At 43.0% G+C, this 18,169-nt stretch overlaps 1 protein-coding gene across 1 annotated transcript; it reads left to right on the forward strand.

Annotated features, from left to right (window-relative positions):
- The first annotated feature begins 1,307 nt into the window (after nt 1–1,307).
- On the forward strand, nt 1,308–3,971 carry LOC145405257 (uncharacterized). Its single transcript, XM_080276675.1, has 3 exons — nt 1,308–1,418; nt 2,463–2,573; nt 3,252–3,971. Exons 1-3 carry the CDS (start codon nt 1,308–1,310, stop codon nt 3,840–3,842), a joined length of 813 nt encoding a protein of 270 aa, XP_080132801.1. The 3' UTR covers nt 3,843–3,971.
- Nucleotides 3,972–18,169: the final 14,198 nt, after the last annotated feature.

Here is an 18,169-nt window from a genome sequence, read left to right on the forward strand (position 1 = left end):
TTGATTCTCAGTTGAATAGAACACACTGGCGTCAGAGGGAATGCCATAGTAGAGAAGTCCCAGTCATGAAAGGGTTAATTATCTTATGAATTAGTAATCCATCTTTGAATTAATCACGCTAATACTATACGATATAATTCATCTTCGGAAGGACCTTCGGTAGTGAAGGAAATATTAAGGCTAGATCGAACCCCCTACAGTTCGGAAAAGTCTCTTCTGAGCTTAATACTTTTGTCAGGAGATAGTGGGAATAATTTGACGTCCTCGGGCTGAAGAGATTAAGACTATTGAATACTTAATGGAACAGTCTCTGCAAGGTTGAGTAAAAAAAAAAAAACAACTCTCTCTCTCTCTCTCTCTCTCTCTTTCTCACACACACACACACACACACACACACACACACACACACACACACACACACACACACACACACACACACACACACAGTTCCCACACATTACATGATACGACACTTTCCAACTTTTCTCCTTCGGCGGGGGAACCCAAGGAAAAATATCCCAGAAGTGGTTAAGATGAGGTTACTGTGGTTGCAAAACTGTGGCTGTGGTGATTGTGGTAGTTAGGGTGGTAGCGGAAGGGAGGATTTAAGAGATAGTGGTAGTCGTGGTAAGATAGTGGTAGATGTGGTGGAAGGGGATGGTGGTTGTTGTCATGGAGAGGGGTTGTAGTAGTTTTGGTGCAAAGAGATGGTGGTAGTTGTGGCGGAAAGGGATGGTGGAGTGGAAAGAGATGGCAGTAGTTCTGGTGGAATGAGAAGATGGTAGTTGTGGTGGAAACAGATAGTGGTAATTGTGGCGCAAGGGAACAGTGCTAGCTTCTGTTAAAAAGAAAGAGTGGTAGGTGTGGTAGCTGTAAGGAGGAGACAGTGGTAGTTGTGGTGGAAGGAGATGGTGGAGAGAAAGTGGTAGTTGTGGCAGAAAAAGATAATGATACAGTAGCAATGGTGGAAATAGACTTGTGGAATTATGGTAGTGGCTGTGAAGGTGTTGGTAGCCTTCAGGGTGGTGTTAGTGGGGAATATGGTAATGGTCAGTGGTTGTGGTGAGGATGGTGGCATTGGTGTAGGTCGTGATGGTAGTGAGGGTGGTAACAGTGATGAGGGTGGTAGCATTAGAAGTAGTAGTAATGAGGATGAAAATACTTGCGAGGGTGGTAGTCGTGGTGGTAGTGATGAGGGTGATGGTAATGGTGAGGGCTACATGAATGCTTGTCCACCACATTTCTTGCGATGAGAGAATGTCACACAGTTCGTTGCATTGGCTACAGCAAGGGTATAGTTTGTAGACATGTCAGTGGGTCGAACAGGAACGAAAAATTCTAAGCATATGATAAACGGGGATATGAACTTGCGATATCAGGGTTACCAACTCGAGTGTGATGGCTCGGGAAAGGTGGTGGTAAGTTAGAAGAAAGAGTTTTGTATGGTGATAGTGACTGTAGTGGTGTGGGTATTGGTAGTCATTGTTTTGAGTGGTAAATATGGTGAGCATAGTAATGATGTATCGACAGCAGTCAGTGTGGTTGTGGTGAACGATTATTTGTAGTCGTATTCAAAGTGGTAGATGTGGTGATAGTAATAATAGCGGTGAGGGTTGTGGAGTGGTTAATGTGGTTGTTGTGAGCTAGAGATATACTAGCGATCATACAAGAAATCTTCTTCACTGCGAAAACGTATTTTTTTAGTTAGGCTAACCCCATACGATTTGGTTCAAATTCAAAAGGATCTCTAATAAAGAAGGGGTTATTGAATGGTATATTTAACCCCTCCAATCTAAAACGCCTCCCCTGGTGTGAATAAATCGCAAGGCGATACTAAGAATAAATATTTTAAAATATCACCGTACATTGAATGGGCTAACCAATCAAATACCGCAAATGAAGCAGTACCCAGATGAATCATATAACAGTTTAGCTTTTTCCAGGTACAGTATTTATCTTTGCCTGGTGATGCTGTCTCCCTGCTGCAACCCACCAGTGCAGAATAAGCGTGACTAATTATTTATATATTTAGTTTTTACCAATATTTACTTCGTTTTTCTGGTAGCAATTCCAGTGGTGATGGCTGGTGGTGGGAGACTGTGTGGTTTTCGTATTTCTAAGAAAATTTTGTTATTTTCTCACGTCCCTGTAAAAAAAGAAAAAGAAAAAAAAAACGTTTATAAGGATAAAAAGGAGGGAAATTCAGTGAGGAATGCGTGTGGTGAGCTAGCACCTGATGCATGCAGGTACGTGGCAGGCAAGGTGACATCACACGGTGCAGTCAGCTCTGCTGTCGACATCAGTTAATTAAATTAGTGTCATATTAGTTAATCTTAATCGAAATGCATAAAAATGGAAAGGAAGTACAGGTAAATGCACGCATGGGATAGACACGGGAAAGTACGAACTGCAATGAAAATTATAGCACAAGACGAAAAGCCCGCCAATGTGGTAACCTCGAGTGGAGGTCGCGGAGGGCGTGGTCGAGACCGAGTGTATATAAGACGGCTGAGCATGAAGAAACCAGTCTATACCAGGCAGTCACCGTGAGAACATCCGTTATGAAGGCTCTGGTAAATAATTAGTTAATGTTTCACAAAGTCTTTCATGTTCAGCTAATGGACAAAAGAAGAAAACATATGGTACTGAATGATGTGGTTACTTGCAAATGAGAAAAGCAGTGTATGATCCTTGTCGCGTGGGGATGATCGAGTGACGTTACCTGAAGGTGAACGTGAGGGAGACAAGGGCGAACGTGAAGGCTGCCAGAGTGAAAGTGAGCCCCCGAGCCATGAGGGACCCAGTGAATTGTGCTCTGTGGTGGAAGGAGCTGGCCTGTGAGTGGGTATCCACTGTTGCGACAGTATTTTAAAAAAGGGGTTTCAAAATTCTAGGATTTCTACCAGGGGTCTGTTTCTATGAAGCAGACCCTACGTGTAATTTTTCATGTTGAGAAGTGGTTGCGAATCTGCAGATGAAAATCTCAGGGCAGCTCCAGCCACACTTCACAGATGACAACATTGGACTGCAGGTGAAGAGAGAATAGTGTGTGAAAGAGAGCATCGACAGTGAGTACTGGAGCTTGATGTAAAAGTCTGACACCTTAGGTTAACATCGGAGTAAGAAACTGCCATTGGCAGTTGTGTTGACTTTAGTATGCTTGTGTGGTGTGTGTGTGTAGCAATTCTGGTGAGGTGTGATGTATGAGAGGTGGTGTTTGATGCCAGAGTAACGTCAGTCTTATGCCGCAGGTGCTGGTGTTGACGGTGGCTCATATGGCCGTGTGCCGCCCCACCACCGTAGTTAGCTTCAGCCCAGTAGGATATACTCCGGGTGTGGCCCCGGGGTTTGCCTACGCCTTCCGTGCCGCTGCCTCGCCTCTGCCTTCCACCCCCGTCGCCTCAGGGCGGTCCTTTGCATCTCCCTCTTCTTCATCGTCGGAGCCAATGGTGTTTAAGACCCAGTACCACAGTCAAGACCAGTTGGGTCAGTACGCCTACGGGTACGTAGGTGCTGCATCAACGGCCCATGAGATACGGACGCTGGATGGTGCCGTGCGAGGCTCGTACACCTACCTGGACCCCGATGGTCGCCTACAGACGGCCACCTATGTAGCTGACGAGCAGGGTTTCAGAGTGGAGGCCACCAACCTGCCTAAGGCGCCCCTCGTCCCATTCCCTCCACCCCCACCAGTCCCAGTCGCTCTTCCACAGCCCGTTAAGGCCACGCCCGAGGTGGAGGCCGCAACAGCCGCTCACCTGCGAGCTGTCGCCGCGGTGAAGGCCGCTCGCCGAAGCAAAGCCTCCCACACTCCACCCCACAACAACCTGACATCAGCCTAGCCCCCTGTGTGCGGCAACAACCTCCTCTAACTTGTATTGTGACTCTGTACAGTTAGTGCTGTGAGACAGTGGGCTGGGGTGAGTTGGGCGTGTGGGTGGTGTCAGTAGGGCAACACAGTGATGTTGGCAGGTTGGGTGGGGTTGCACTGGGGTGACCACACTTCTACTCTACCCCGCCTAGCCCCACCCCGCCCTGCCCCGCCCTTGTGGACAAAACGGGTGGTGTGGCTGCCCCGGTGCCCCTCTATGCCCTACCCCCACCTTGAGGGCCCGGGACAGCGACTGGTGTGGCCCCGGCGGGTCTCTGATGTAGTCACTAGATTATTTATTTTTATGTAAGTTAGCCAGGTAGCTACTTTGTCGCCACCTTCTACAGTATTACTTTGTATACCAACACTCAAATTACTTTGCTGAATTGAGGCTTTGTCTCTACCATTTTTTTTTTTTTAAGAAAAGGAAAAATAAAGAGTATTATTCGGCCTCCTGTTCGTTGTTTTCGCTAATAAATAACGTCTTTGTTTAGTGCAAAATCTGTAAGATATAATATTTTACACTTTGAAATGTGTTCTGCCAAGGCGTACGTGTGTCAGTGTAACTACAGACATCCAGCAAAACAGACCCATCAGTGTGAGTGCAGTGGTGGGCATGTCAACGTACACCTGACCTTAGGTACTCCACTGTCAGCCATGATCTGAAAAAAATAAAATAAATCAATCAATAATGCGCCTGGATTCACTAGCACAGTTAAAATCAGCTCCTCGAAACTCACAGTTGTTTCTGCAAGGACATAAAAAGCATAATATCATCCAATGTATCTTCTTTTTTCTGAAACTCTCTCTCTCTCTCTCTCTCTCTCTCTCTCTCACCTGAGTATTGTGAGGAAGGACATCAGACAGAGTGCAGAAACTTACCACGTCACTCGTTCTTACTGCAACTCCTAATCAAGCGTTAGAAGAGGGAGTGGATTGCAAGTCTGGCTGTGAATCAGGGCCTTGGGTGTTGGAGTCACATAGAGCTGCCTTCTTGACCCTGTGTCCTCAAGTGGGGAACAATGGGTACGAGAAATCTCTTTAATATGTTGACGTATTTTTATTCTTTCTACCAACCAGATGATTTTATACAGTTCAGGAAAGACCAAAGGTGGTGAAAGGGTTAATGGAGGCTGTATTTAACTTGTGCAGTAATAAAAAAGTCCAGCCTAAATAAATCGTCTGGTAATGGAGACTATATCTAACCGCTGTAGTTAAAAAATGGCCCAGACTAAATAAATCGTGTGGTTGTAGAGAGAACACGTCACTGAAATGAAGGGAGTTAACCACATAACTCCAGTTACACAGCACAGTATTCATTTTTCTCTGCCACCGTAAGACATTTTTCAGCTTAGGGGAGACTTTGTGAACTGGAGGGGTTAGATACAGCCTTCATAAATCCATAAGAATGTGTCGGGATGTAGCATGAAGAAGGGTAAAAAAAAAAAAAGGTCACCGTATTGAAAGAGCTAAAGAATGAAAAGGAAGCAGGGATTTTTTTTTTTTTTAAATAAAGAAGCGATCGTGGAGAAAGTAATATTTTCGTCGCACCTTAAGTTTATCGTGTTGAGAGAAGCATTATATATTTGGCAGATGTGTTAAATAAATATTGAAATTTCTGATTTTTTACTTACTTTTCCATATCCACACACATTGGTTACTTGAACTTTAATTCGTTAAATGACTAGAAAAGTCGACCAGCCAAGTAAACACTGTATATTGCACTGGGGTGGATGGCTTAGGTATGCAGACGTGAGTATAAATTTCTTTGCCATCATCATTATCATCATCATCATCATCTTCACTTTGTTTTCCACTATTAAATGGGTGGGTTAGATCCAGATATATAAACGAGAAAGCATCCAAGAACTATCAACATTATCAACAGGAATGGACCACATATCCATTCATCATTCAAACCCTCCAGATCCTCCGCTTCATTTCACGAACAGTTCAGGCACATACTTACTTTCCCTTTTGTTATTTTTTCAGATGAGCTTTGCAGACACCTGTGGGACAGATCCATATCACCGACTGTCAGGTTGAAAAGTGGGTGCAACGTTAATCAAGTGCATCTGTATACCGGTATGTATTTCATCCACCCATTGCTATCCATTCTAATAAGTAGTTCTTTTGTCCACTCAGCTTTCATGTCTCTGTTTCTCACACAAGCTGCGTTTTACATTTTTTTTGGTGGCCACTTCCTACCCAGTACCCCACTAGTACTGCTCCCCCAAGTGGGCATGGCTCTGAAGAAGGATGAAAACAGGGTGTAAAAATTTTTATATTTAAAACAGCAGTCCTAATTTATTCCAGTTACTGGAAGAACCTGTCCTTTAAAACTTGAATTTGTCTAGCCTTGAAAACCTGAGAGCTAACAAATCATTCAACTTTAATTTGTTTTATCAAACCTAACCTAACACGTCTGATACTTCATCATTGTATATTCACAAAAATGTTTTCCTGAATAAATAAGCAGGCTATATAGATTAACACTATATCACGATCAATAATATATATTTCGCCATATTTGGATATGATTGGTAATACCGTTTTGTACGTATGGTTATGGAGATGGTGTGACATTGTTCACTTACAAGTTACATTGCACGATGGTCCTCGCGAAGACAGATAATCTCGAAAAGTCAGGAGAGCGTCCATTACAGGCCTTAATTGCCTTTGGAAAAGAAATGGGTAACATACCTTGATATATATATTGTGATTAGTATTTTTACCCTTTCAGCGCGTAGGATTCTATCACCAGTATTTTTTATACGACAGTGAAAAGATTATAGTGTTGGCTCTGTTTTGTTTTTAACGCTTTCAGTGAGTAAGGTTTCTCATTGCTTCATAGGATTATTTGTAGTCAGTCAGAATTTAATATCTAAATTAATAAATAAAAGTGCTTGCACGGGATTGGCTTGAATTTCGGTGGGCAGTGGAGGAGGGCTAGGGAAAGATTTGTAAATCATGTTAATACAAGTGATGACTGTGAGGTGGTAACAGCGGTGGCAATGTTAAGTTAGAGGTATCATTAACAGATGTGATGATAGAGATAAAATAGATTAATAAAGTGGTCAGACAGGAGTGGGCAGAACGCTCAGAGGTGGTGGTAGTTGGTGGATCTGGACGTGGAATGGAGAGGGTAGAGGTCATTAAGTGAAGATGAGTGTTGTGCAGAGCAGTGCGTCGTATCTTGCAACGCAGGTGTGTGTGTGTGTTTGTGTGTGTGTGTGTGTGTGTGTGTGTGTGTGTGTGTGTGAGAGAGAGAGAGAGAGAGAGAGAGAGAGAGAGAGAGAGAGAGAGAGAGACTGTTTATTGGCGTTTTTCTTTAGCTAGAACAAAAGACTTCAATGAGGATATGTCACTGAAGCGGTAACGCCTAGGGAATGTTACAATGGCCCATTAATCAGACCCTCAGAGGGCAAGAAGCCAACCCAAAACTGACTGAAATTGTCTGCAAATGGCTAAAATATTACTGATACGATTTTCCACACCTGGAAGGAGTCTACAGTACAAAGGCGTTTCTCTTTTGTCCGATGCTCCGTCCAGGTGTTCACCCAATGTGGAGGACACAAAAACACCTGTAAACTACTCACGCTTGCTAAAGAAATACTATTTTTGAGAGGCCTAGTTCATAATTGTCGGACCCTCCTAGCAGAATTGGCCGTCCTGTTGTCGTTTTAGTCTCCGAGTCACTCATTTTGATCAGGAGTGAATTGGGCCAGACTGAAACCCATAGGAAGGCTCCAGCAATCTTCCCTCTGTCAAACTGTATGCTAGACGATGGTTCCCAGGAATCAGAGCTATATTTACGAAGATTCTTATGCTGCAAAATTTTTTTTTATAAATAACTTAAGATTCTTTATGAGCACGAAACCCAAATCATAAAATGACATCTTTGGGTTTGTTTTAGGCCCTTCTGTTCCTTTTAAGGCCAAGAGCCCCCCCCCCCAAGTGATAAATGAGGCGAAACGTCAATACACTGCAGTCCCATATTGGTGCTTCATTTACCGATAGGTCACCTGGATTCAGTGGGACATAGACGCATTATTTTCCATAACCTCCGTCTCTGTTCATACCTGCAGAGGGTGCAAGTCGGGTCGAAACATTATCTTCTCAATAACATTTTCATACATGTGGATAATTTAATCTTCCACACCTCTTGCTTTTCCCACAACAGTGTTTCCTTTGTTCGTTTCCTTATTAGTGTGTGTGTGTGTGTGTGTGTGTGTGTGTGTGTGTGTGTGTGTGTGTGTGTGTGTGTTCTTTCTTAAATACCCGCTCAATTCCGCAGTCACGCACGACCATTTTTTTTTTTTACATTAATCCCTAATGCACGATAACTTCTTACTGACCACTTGCTGGAGGTTTTTTCAGACCTAGAGGAACCTCTAATGTAATGCTCAATAAAAACTGCACTTACAATTCCTAACTCGAGATAAACCACTATTATAATAAAAACTTACAAATTACGATATGTAGAAGATATAGAGACGATGCAATGTACTCGTAGATTGCAAAAAGAAGAAGTGAAGCTCTCTCTAGACTCAGTAGATAAACCTGTACATACTCTCCCATGGCGACACAGCAGGAAACGTAAATCTAAAGGAAGCCAAACGGAACTTTAAATCATGTAAATATCAGTCCGACACACGCAAATAACTACAGAAGCCCCTGTCACTCTTGTTTCAATAATTTCTCTCTCTCTCTCTCTCTCTCTCTCTTTATTTTTTTTTTATTTAGGCCTTTAAGGGGGTTTATGGGGTCAAAAGTAAAACCAAACACACACATAATAGTGAAATGTGGCAGCACGACTTCCTAGAGTACCAACTTTTGTGAGGAGGGGTGAGAACAACAGCTTCTTTGAGTACTAATGACTCTTTTGTGGAAACCATCCTCCATTTCCCAAAGAATGTTGGCAATTTGTAGTTTAAATCAAATTCTTGTAATCTCCAGACGGTTATATAACTTTAAAGGGGCTTTTTGAAATCGGAGGAATTAAATATTGTCTTTAACCCTTACTCAACTTGGGGACTCTTCCTAAGCGACATAAAATCGTCAGACATAAACAAGGATAATGTATACAGCACGTCATCGGAACCAAAGAGTTAGTCAAAGTCTTCATCTGGAACGCCACATCCTTATCGTTCGTGCCTAAATCAGTCATAAATGCATACTATCATCAGGCATATATTCAGTAATGTCAGTCGTAATACCAGTTGATAGAATACTGCCATCAGGCGCAAGTGTAATACTGTTCTCTCATAAATGCAATACCGTCATCACTCGCACATGCTGTATAATCAGTCAGGGACGTATTCTTATATATGTGATGCTGTCATAAGAACAGGATCATGAGTCAGGACTAATACCGTCAACCACACCGTACGTGTAGTGCTTACAAAATGTAATGTCATAATTTTAGCCGTAAATATACTTATTCTGTACGGATATTTATGATAACTTATTAGTTTAATATCCCTACCAAGCTCTCACACCTGTTACCACATTCAAGTTCATTCCTACCCTACCTCTCTTCCCTTCATTATGTCCATTCACCTCCCTCCCTACATTTTCCTTTTTCCTTCGCCCCTATCTCCCTCCTTTCTCTTCTCTCATTTTCATATTTGTCCATCATCACTCGAAACCTTCCCTTTTCTTCCTCCTTTCTCTCTTCTTCCCACCTATCTTCCATCTTTCCCCTCTTCCCTATCCTTCTTGCCTCCCCCTTCCGTTACCGGCCTCACTCCCCCGCTCCCACTGACAGTTACATTGTTTTTCCCAGAATCCCCCCCCCCCCACCTCCTGCATCACCACTTCCTCTGACATTCTCCTCTCTCATTTCCATCAAAGATAATGGAAAGAGTCAACCTTTTCTCTTACTCTGTCTCCCTTTCTTCTCCCCACCACCCACCCTCGTCACGCAATATATATATAAGCATCTCCAGCCAGCACTATGACAGCTATTACAAGATGGAACACATCTGTGGTAAGCATCTCACCCACACCCTGCGCTGTGGTACGTGGCATAACCAGTTCTCATTTGACCTGAATTGACGTGATATGACGTAAGTGAACATGACTGGACCTTAGCTGAACTAATACGATGCCCCTACAGAAGATTATTTACAAATCGATGATAAAACTACTTTACTGAAAATTAGGACAGGCAGAGGCATTAGAGGCTTTTTCGAATATTAAGAGTATGAATTGGAAAGATAATACAGTATCTACAGTTCGGGAGGTCTCAGAAATATGAAAGGCAAGGCATAATGCAGAACAAGGCCTGGCGAACTTTTTGCGGCGGTTCAAAAACGGGCTTCTTCACTATTATTCTTTTCACTTTTTCATGTCTTGTCTCACGTCGACATCCTTACTGATTATCTTTGTGGGAGATGAAATTAGATATTACAAGCGTAGGATAATATTTATTATCAAAATTCAATCATTCATAATTATAACTGTTAGTCACCCTCTCTGCCGCAGTCTCTTATGAGGTAATTGTGTGCATTCTTTGAAGTATGACTCAGTACCACGCACAATCATCGCTCTGAGTTCAGTTCTCTCGTGCCAGTCCTTGAGTGTGGTATCTTGCCTTTTCTCTTGTGCTGTGCATAACACTGTGAGTAACTGTTATTAATAAACTGGTAAGGCTGTGTTGTGCTGCTTCTCTACAACCCTTCTATATGGTGACACTTCAACACTGACACTACAGTCAGCCGGTTCTCCCGCGACCACAGACCGTTCCAGAGACTTCCAGCATATTTTCTGTCATCACTCATTAATTGATGATCCACCCAGCAATCCAGCCAAACTAACAGTTGTGGTCCAGTGGCAAAGCAATGGACTACCGACAGAAAGGATTCGCGATCGCTCCTAGGTTGGGACATGGACAGTTTGAGATATGAATTTCGTTAAGTCTTGTCTTCATTTTTCGCCATTTTATTATTCCGCTACTTTTGACTCTCCTCAGTTAAATTGGTTGTACTTTATTTTTTACCGTGTTTTCGTATTATTGACTATTTTATATAGCTGCTGCTCCCTATTACCGGTATTTCTCCTTCACTGCCGTTCACTTTGCTTGAAATCTTGTCCATCTTTTGCTAAGTATTTTTTGCGCTGTTTTTTTTATGCCCAGCTTGTCTACCTGTCTCGTCCTTCATGTTAGCATCACGCATACTCCCTAATTTTTTTTTTCATAAGTTGCTGGGCTCTGGTGGATCTTTTTATTATTATTTTTTTTTTCCGACCACCAACTTGCCTCGCCCTCTTATGACTCACCTTCATGTCTTCTACACCCTTTTGCCTCCTCTCCTCCCCCGACCAGTCTTCCTTGCTCACCTTTTCTCCTCATTGATTTGTCTTCTTCACGCACGCTTGACTTATTTTGGACAGATTGAAAGGAAATCAGTAATACATTAAGAACTACAATAGCATCAACAAAGCTGTCAAGTTAAATGGCCATACCCTCATCCACTCCCTGTTCAAGCCCCTGTATTCCTGTCTCCACCTCCTAGGCATAAGCATCTACACTTACCCACTTCACAGTACCTGTATTTACTTGAGTCAGTTCGACGATTATCACGTCACCGAGTACACACAGAGGTGCTAAACCCTTCTCGTAAATATCTCTATAATACATGACAAAATAACAATTATATTCTACAAAATACCAGTCAGACTTGTACTCCACCAACTATCCTTCACACTCGTCGACACCAGCCACTTCTGCGACAGATTACTACAACCTGAACACTGACAGTCTTATTATTAAAAGGGAGAGTACGAAGGGAGAGATAAGCCCTGATTACCCGCCAGACATTTGTTAACCCTGTGATGGAAGTAACATGCATCTAGCTTCTCAACCCTGATGCTCAATGCCCTCTACAGTGGCGTACAGGCTAACTTTATCTAATGCTCAGAACTGATCCATAATAGCCATCAGAAATTGTGGATTTTTCATACATCTTCATCTTTGTCAGTTTTACTAATATAACCCTTATTTTCCAGTACACTTACCAAAGCTTCTAAGACTTTACTAAGCAACGAAAGTGTTTATGGAGATCTGTTTCCAGGCCTTTCACTGCCAGACGTCTCTCCTACGATGAACAAAATCGAATGATGATATTATAAACAATACAAGTTAGTTCAGAGCCATTCAGGATCAATAATTTAACCTAACCTAACCTAGTGTAACCTAACCTAAACCTACTTTAACCTAACCAAACCTAACCTACAGTAGCCTAACCTAACCCAGTCTAATCCAACCTAACCCGCCATTCAGGATCAGTAATCAAACATAACCTACCCAACCCTAACCTAACCTAAACCTAACTTACCCTAACCGAACCAAACCTAGTCCAGCTTAACCCTAGCCAACCTAATCTAACCTAACCCTAAGCAAACCTGAACCCAGCTAGCCCTAAACCAGTTAAATATGATCTAGATTGACCCAACCAAACCTAGCCTAACCTAACGTAACCTAACTTTCCGTGGCTAACCTGTTGTGTCCATTCACCTTCATCAGTGTCACTTCAGGTCCAGTCAGGTTCATTTAGGTCCATTCACGCTATTTACTCTCATTCACTTCCTGCACATCCATTCAGCCTTAGTCGGGCCGCTTCAGATCCTCCCGGTGCCATTAAGTTCGAGTTCATTCTTTTCTAGGCCTCCACATCCAGTCGGGCCCAGTTAGATCACCTGAGGTCCATTCGCATCCATTCAGGTCAGCCTAGATCCATCCTAGTCATTCTAGGTCACCTCAGCAATGTTCAAACCCCAGTACATCGAGCCAGGACTATTTCGTTCAATTTATTTTCTTTCGGGTTACTTCAGGTACCCCAGATCAGCTCTAACGGTGGAGTGCATTTTTGCAGTATATCATTTTGAGGTCTTTCAGAACTGTGTGGGATGGAGACGAGAGGATGGGATGGACTGGAAGGATGATGTACAGTATGGCGGGTCACGAAGGAGGAAGTATAACCCGTGAATGTGGTGGCTGTGGGTCGGGTAATAGTAGAGGCAGTCACTGTAAAGATTTATAGAACATAACAGAAGTGGGTACCATGGACTGGGTGAAAATAAGCAAGTGGGATGTGTTGGTATGGTGATCTGAATAATATTCGTTTCAGAACAAGCCCATGAACGCGTGTGCTAATCAGCCTTAACGGCGGGATGGTTGAGATAATGACAGGTTTATTCAGGTGTTTGAAGATTGGGTGGAATGGGCAGATATGTGTGTACAAGGAGGGCTGGGTCAGTGATGGATAGCGGTCCACGACAGGGAATGTATACCTTGTTAATACAGGCGTTGTGGGTCATCTGGTGGTCAGCATGGACGTATTTATAATCTTTCCACACATAAGACCAGAAATGGGCGGGGTGGGTAGAGAAGAGTGAGCAGGATGGGCTGGGATGGTGGCGTGTGGTGAGACTAGCTAGGTTAAGTATTTGGTGAGAAGAATGGTGTTGTAGATACGACGATGGGATACGAACAAAAGGTGGGGCAGCCAAAAATAGGTGGAGTAGGCAGGAAGGCGTAGGTGGAATGGGCCAAGACTGTGGTGGGTGATGAGACGGGACAAATGCACACTGCGAAGGTGCGCCTTGTAAAGAGGCGAAATTATCGATGTAAATGGTTAAGAAACAAAAATGAAAGGGGAGGAGGTAAGGAAGAAAGAAAAGTGAGGTGAGTGAAGAGGAGCAGACAGAACTTGGAGGGTTGGTTGTGGGTGCTATAGGACAGGGAGAAGGCCACCTTATGATAATGGGCGTTGTAGGTTCGCCATTGTGGGTTTGGCGATGGTTTACTCCATCAAAAGATGAAAGTGAGTACATGCCGATCCCATATACCAAGTACCAAACGTGAAAGATAAAGGCACACGGGTTGGGGAGTTTCGTTACCCCTTCAGCCCGAGGACGTCATCGTTATACCTTACCGCCACCTCCGGACAATTTTGTTTAGCTTTGGAGAGACCGCTTGTAGTAATGGGGTTATGAGGCCTTCATTAATTCTTTTAAAACCTGATATTCCTTCGTAAGTTGAACAGAACCCTCTGAAGGTAGCAAATATAATTACAAAATACGTCATCGGACTGAATTTTAACAGGCTGGTGGATGAACTTACTCTGGTGATTCACTCTCCTGCCCTGCCATGAGCCAGAGCAGAACCACTTGTTCCTGCCACAGATAAGTGGAGGAGATATGGATGTGTGTGTAGCCAAAAGTAGCGTGGTGTCACCAAGACAAGTCTTCTTGGCACTAGTGTTCTCGTCACTATGCACTCCACAACCCCCTTAGTGGAACCCCACACAGAAGCATTCCACTGTTACCAACGCAATATACAGCATATATATATATATATATATATATATATATATATATATATATATATATATATATATATATATATATATATATATATATATATATATATATATATATTGAGAAGTATAGTTTCCTTGGGACAACACTTGTCTGCAGTACATACATGTTTTTCACCATATTTGCCGCACTCACAGGGATGATAAAATACGGTGTTTGAACCTAACTGTGTCACTCAGAAATAATCTGAAAGGACGGTTGTCTGCTGTCCATTGTACCTATTTACTTACTGTTACTGTTCCATTTTGAAGGATGAGGTCCAGTCTTTAAGAAGGTATTAGGGAAACGAAGTTTCGCACAGTGATAGACCTCCACCTGGTGCAGATTTTAGACAGGGTGGGATCCCCGAGGGCAGCTCCCCACGGGGAACCACGAGAGACCTACCCAACGTTGGCATGTACAGCCATAGTTCTCGACCTAGGAACACGAAATTTGGCACAGTGGTAGACGTCTCGCCACACCAGATTTTAGGTAGGGTGGGACTTTCGACACCTGGGATCCCGGATTACGTAGTTATTATAACCTAGGAAAACGAAATTTTGCACCGTGGTCGACCTCCACCTGAACCAGGCTTAGGCTGAGTGGAATCACCAGCGATCGTTCCCCAGCAAATTATTATTTCTTTCCTCCTACAATGCTGTAGGAGTGAATGCGACATTCAAGGATGTCCTTTGTCTTGTTTTCTTAACATTTTTCTAACAGTACGCTGTTTATCACTCTGCTGATAAGTGATATTCCCGTTATTGGCCGTTTATCATATCCGTATGGGTCTTTCGTCCTCCTAGCACATCAGAATAGTGTAAGTCGTCAGTATTCACCATTAAAATTATTGTACATTCATGTGAGAACACATGTACGAGTATATCAGACTTTGGACACAGGCTAGAAACCCATTCTCAGAGGTCCAACAATCCTACCAGGTGCCATGTGCCTTCATATGCCACCACCTCGGCATTGTCATCGGATCTTCCATCTGTACTGCGATCAACCATCTCATTGAGAACTGGTTTGGTGGACTAAGCGTGCGCTCTATTATTTTCATGTCATTGGGTCTTGACGGAAGAGAAGAGAAAGCTGTCAACGAAATTCAGTGTCAGTCAGTTCCTTGCCACAGCTGATGCTGATCCCTCAGTCATATGAAGTGAAGTCCACTCTTTTATCCAATTGATCACCACCATTTTGCTTGAAATAATGGTCTTTCTTTTTGCTATATATCTTCTGCGTGTTAAAATTGGTCTTCATTCGTGTCACAGAGCTTCCCTTAAGTGACGAAAGTTTTTTCATATGTATCATTCACAGCCTCCTAAGTAAAAATAGAATCTCCACTGATGTCACACAGCGACTCCAGAGTTATAAGAGAGACCTCATTTATCATGTAGCTCCTGACATGAGAGGACTCCATTTGTCACAAAATACCTTCCAAGGGAAATAAAGAGCCTCCGGGACCCCGCCTTGTCGCAAAAAGCACTAAGTTTGAATTAGGGGCCCTCGAGTTCCCTAGCAAGAGCAGTGACACCTCCCTTTGCCTCCCCTCATTGCCTCATAAAGTTATGTTTCTGATTCTTATTCTGAAAATGACGATGTTTAATTTAATTCTAAGGTCTAAGCTCGTTAGTACAAAATTCCACAATATTTTTCCCGTTGTTTTGGCTCCAGGTGCCCCATGAGACAGCAGTTTCATCCTCATACGCTTCATCTCTCAGAGATCGATCGTATGTTGTGAATTGTTACTTTTTGTGCACCTAATAGTTCCATAGACATAGTTAGTATCGTGTGTTGTTTTCCTATGTGCAACCAATTCGGTGCCACACACGGATAGTCTCGCTAACCCTCCATTTAAAACCTCAGGGCCCTATCATGCTAACCTTCAGCCAGGCATACTTCCTATTTGAACATGTCTCTGTCAAAAGGCTAAGCCTTACTCTAATTATTTCCGTCTCTTTCTTTATTCTGGGACATCCCAACGCTAGGAAGCAACCCATAATTAATGCCGCAGGGGAAAGAGGTGAAGAACGTTTGAGTCACCTTGTTATCGTTTTATTTGTAGTTTATCCTCTGAAATATCGTCAAGGAGAGACGTGCTTTCTGCCAGTCATGGTGGTAATGTTGGAACAAGTCCCTTTTTACGGACCGTGTGTGCGTGTCATGCCAACACAGTTAAGCCTTTTACAGTCTCTTCTCTCTGTCTCCGTATTCTGATGCTGTCTAGATTTAAGGTAAGTTTTTTCTAGGTTATAAGTTACATCAGGAAGCACTAATTTTGGCATGATTTTTATTGATTAGCGATATCTGGGTGCTACTGGATGCTATAATATTCGCACTCTTGACACAGACACTTTACATATGCACACAGCTGTAATACTGAATCCAGCTCTGCATCTCCGTAACGCGAGTGGAGTATATCCGGATCTCACAGGTATCTGAACTATAGTGCTGGTTTGGTGGCGCCTTTCAAGTCGGTTCTGTGTAAACCACTTGTATAAACGAAGCTAGAGAAGGTAAATTGTGACCGAGAAATGTGATGTGGTGAGAAAAGGGGTGGGGGAAGTGGGAAGGGAGTTGCAGAGTGAAGCTGAGTTGGGTGTATATTGGGTTCGCAAGCAATAGTATGAGAAATGTGAGGCAGCAGGTGTTAGGCTAGGAGAGTGAGTGGTGCGAGGTTGCAGACATGTGAGGAAGTGGATGTGTGAGGTGGTGGATGTGTGATCTGGTGAGTGTGTGAGGTGGAAAGTGTGTGAGGTGGTGGGTGTGTGAAGTGGTAAGTGTGTGAGGTGATGGGTGGTGTGTTAGGTGATAGTTGCGTGAGGTGGTTGGTGTGTGAGGTGGTAGATGTGTGAGATGGTAGGAGTGTGAGTCAGCAGTGTGTGAGATGGTACGTGTGTGAGGCAGTGGATGTGTGAGATGGTAGGCATGTGAGGCGGTGAGTGTGTGAGCTGACAAGTGTGTGACTGAACAGGTAGGTAAGAGGAAGTATACAGTATAGTGTAAGCCGTATAAAAGGCAACGTGCACCATAAAACATTCTCATATTACGACTGGCAAATGAATGGAGTGGGTGAAGAGCCAAAAGGATTAATAAAACTGGAGAAATATGATAAATTAGGTGATAAATGCCGATGCTAATGAATGGAGTGATTGAGGAGGCATAAATCCGACCCGAGAGAGATTATGGGGGAGAGAGGTTGCCAAGAAAGTGAACTTGTGTTGCCATACTAAGAAACCAATAGATGAACATGCCAAGTGAATGGATTAAGGTGCCTGGTGACTGAGTTCAAGTGCGAGGCAAGAGAAGTAACATATTAATTAATGTTACAACTTTACAGAATACAGCGAACAGTCAGAGTTTTTAAAAAAAACTTGTGATGATCAGTGTAATGTTATGGTAAATGGGATGAAAATATAACGGCAAAGAAATTTGATAGATGAATACACACACACACACACACACACACACACACACACACACACACACACACACACACACACACACACACACACACACACACACACACACATACAGACTTACAGGCAGACAGACAAACAGGCAGACAGACAGAGAAGCACGACATAGGTAATTATTTTCGATGTAAGATGCGAGAAAGATTTCAGGATGAGATACGTACGAGCTGCTCATAAGTAATCTAAATATTTTCTCTTTTCTTTGTTCCTCTGTTGTTGGGATTGAATTAACTACTTTCCACATTATGATGATTAAACCCTAAGATCTTTTTGGCAATGTCTAAAATTAGGTACCTTCGCGGACACGTGAAAGTAGTACACGCTCACTGTTTGGTTGGTTGTATTTAGCTGTCCTGGCGTAGGAAAATGAAAGATGTATGAATGATTTTCTTACGAATTGGGGACTGGTTGATATATGAAAATATCCCTGTTTACGCCCAGAATTAGTTTGTAA

Source organism: Coenobita brevimanus, chromosome 66 (assembly GCF_032717465.1).
Source record: "Coenobita brevimanus isolate Jiangsu-jjx chromosome 66, ASM3271746v2, whole genome shotgun sequence".
NCBI classification, from domain to species: domain Eukaryota; kingdom Metazoa; phylum Arthropoda; class Malacostraca; order Decapoda; family Coenobitidae; genus Coenobita; species Coenobita brevimanus.

What these genes read in the sequence shown, in the direction of transcription:
- LOC145405257 (XM_080276675.1), top strand. Translation starts at nt 1,308, where the DNA reads ATGTCAGTGGGTCGAACAGGAACGAAAAATTCTAAGCATATGATAAAC. An exon ending in ATGGCTCGGGAAAGGTGGTG is followed by an intron (nt 1,419 to 2,462) that starts GTAAGTTAGAAG and finishes GGTAACCTCGAG; the next exon opens with TGGAGGTCGCGGAGGGCGTG. An exon ending in CATCCGTTATGAAGGCTCTG is followed by an intron (nt 2,574 to 3,251) that starts GTAAATAATTAG and finishes CTTATGCCGCAG; the next exon opens with GTGCTGGTGTTGACGGTGGC.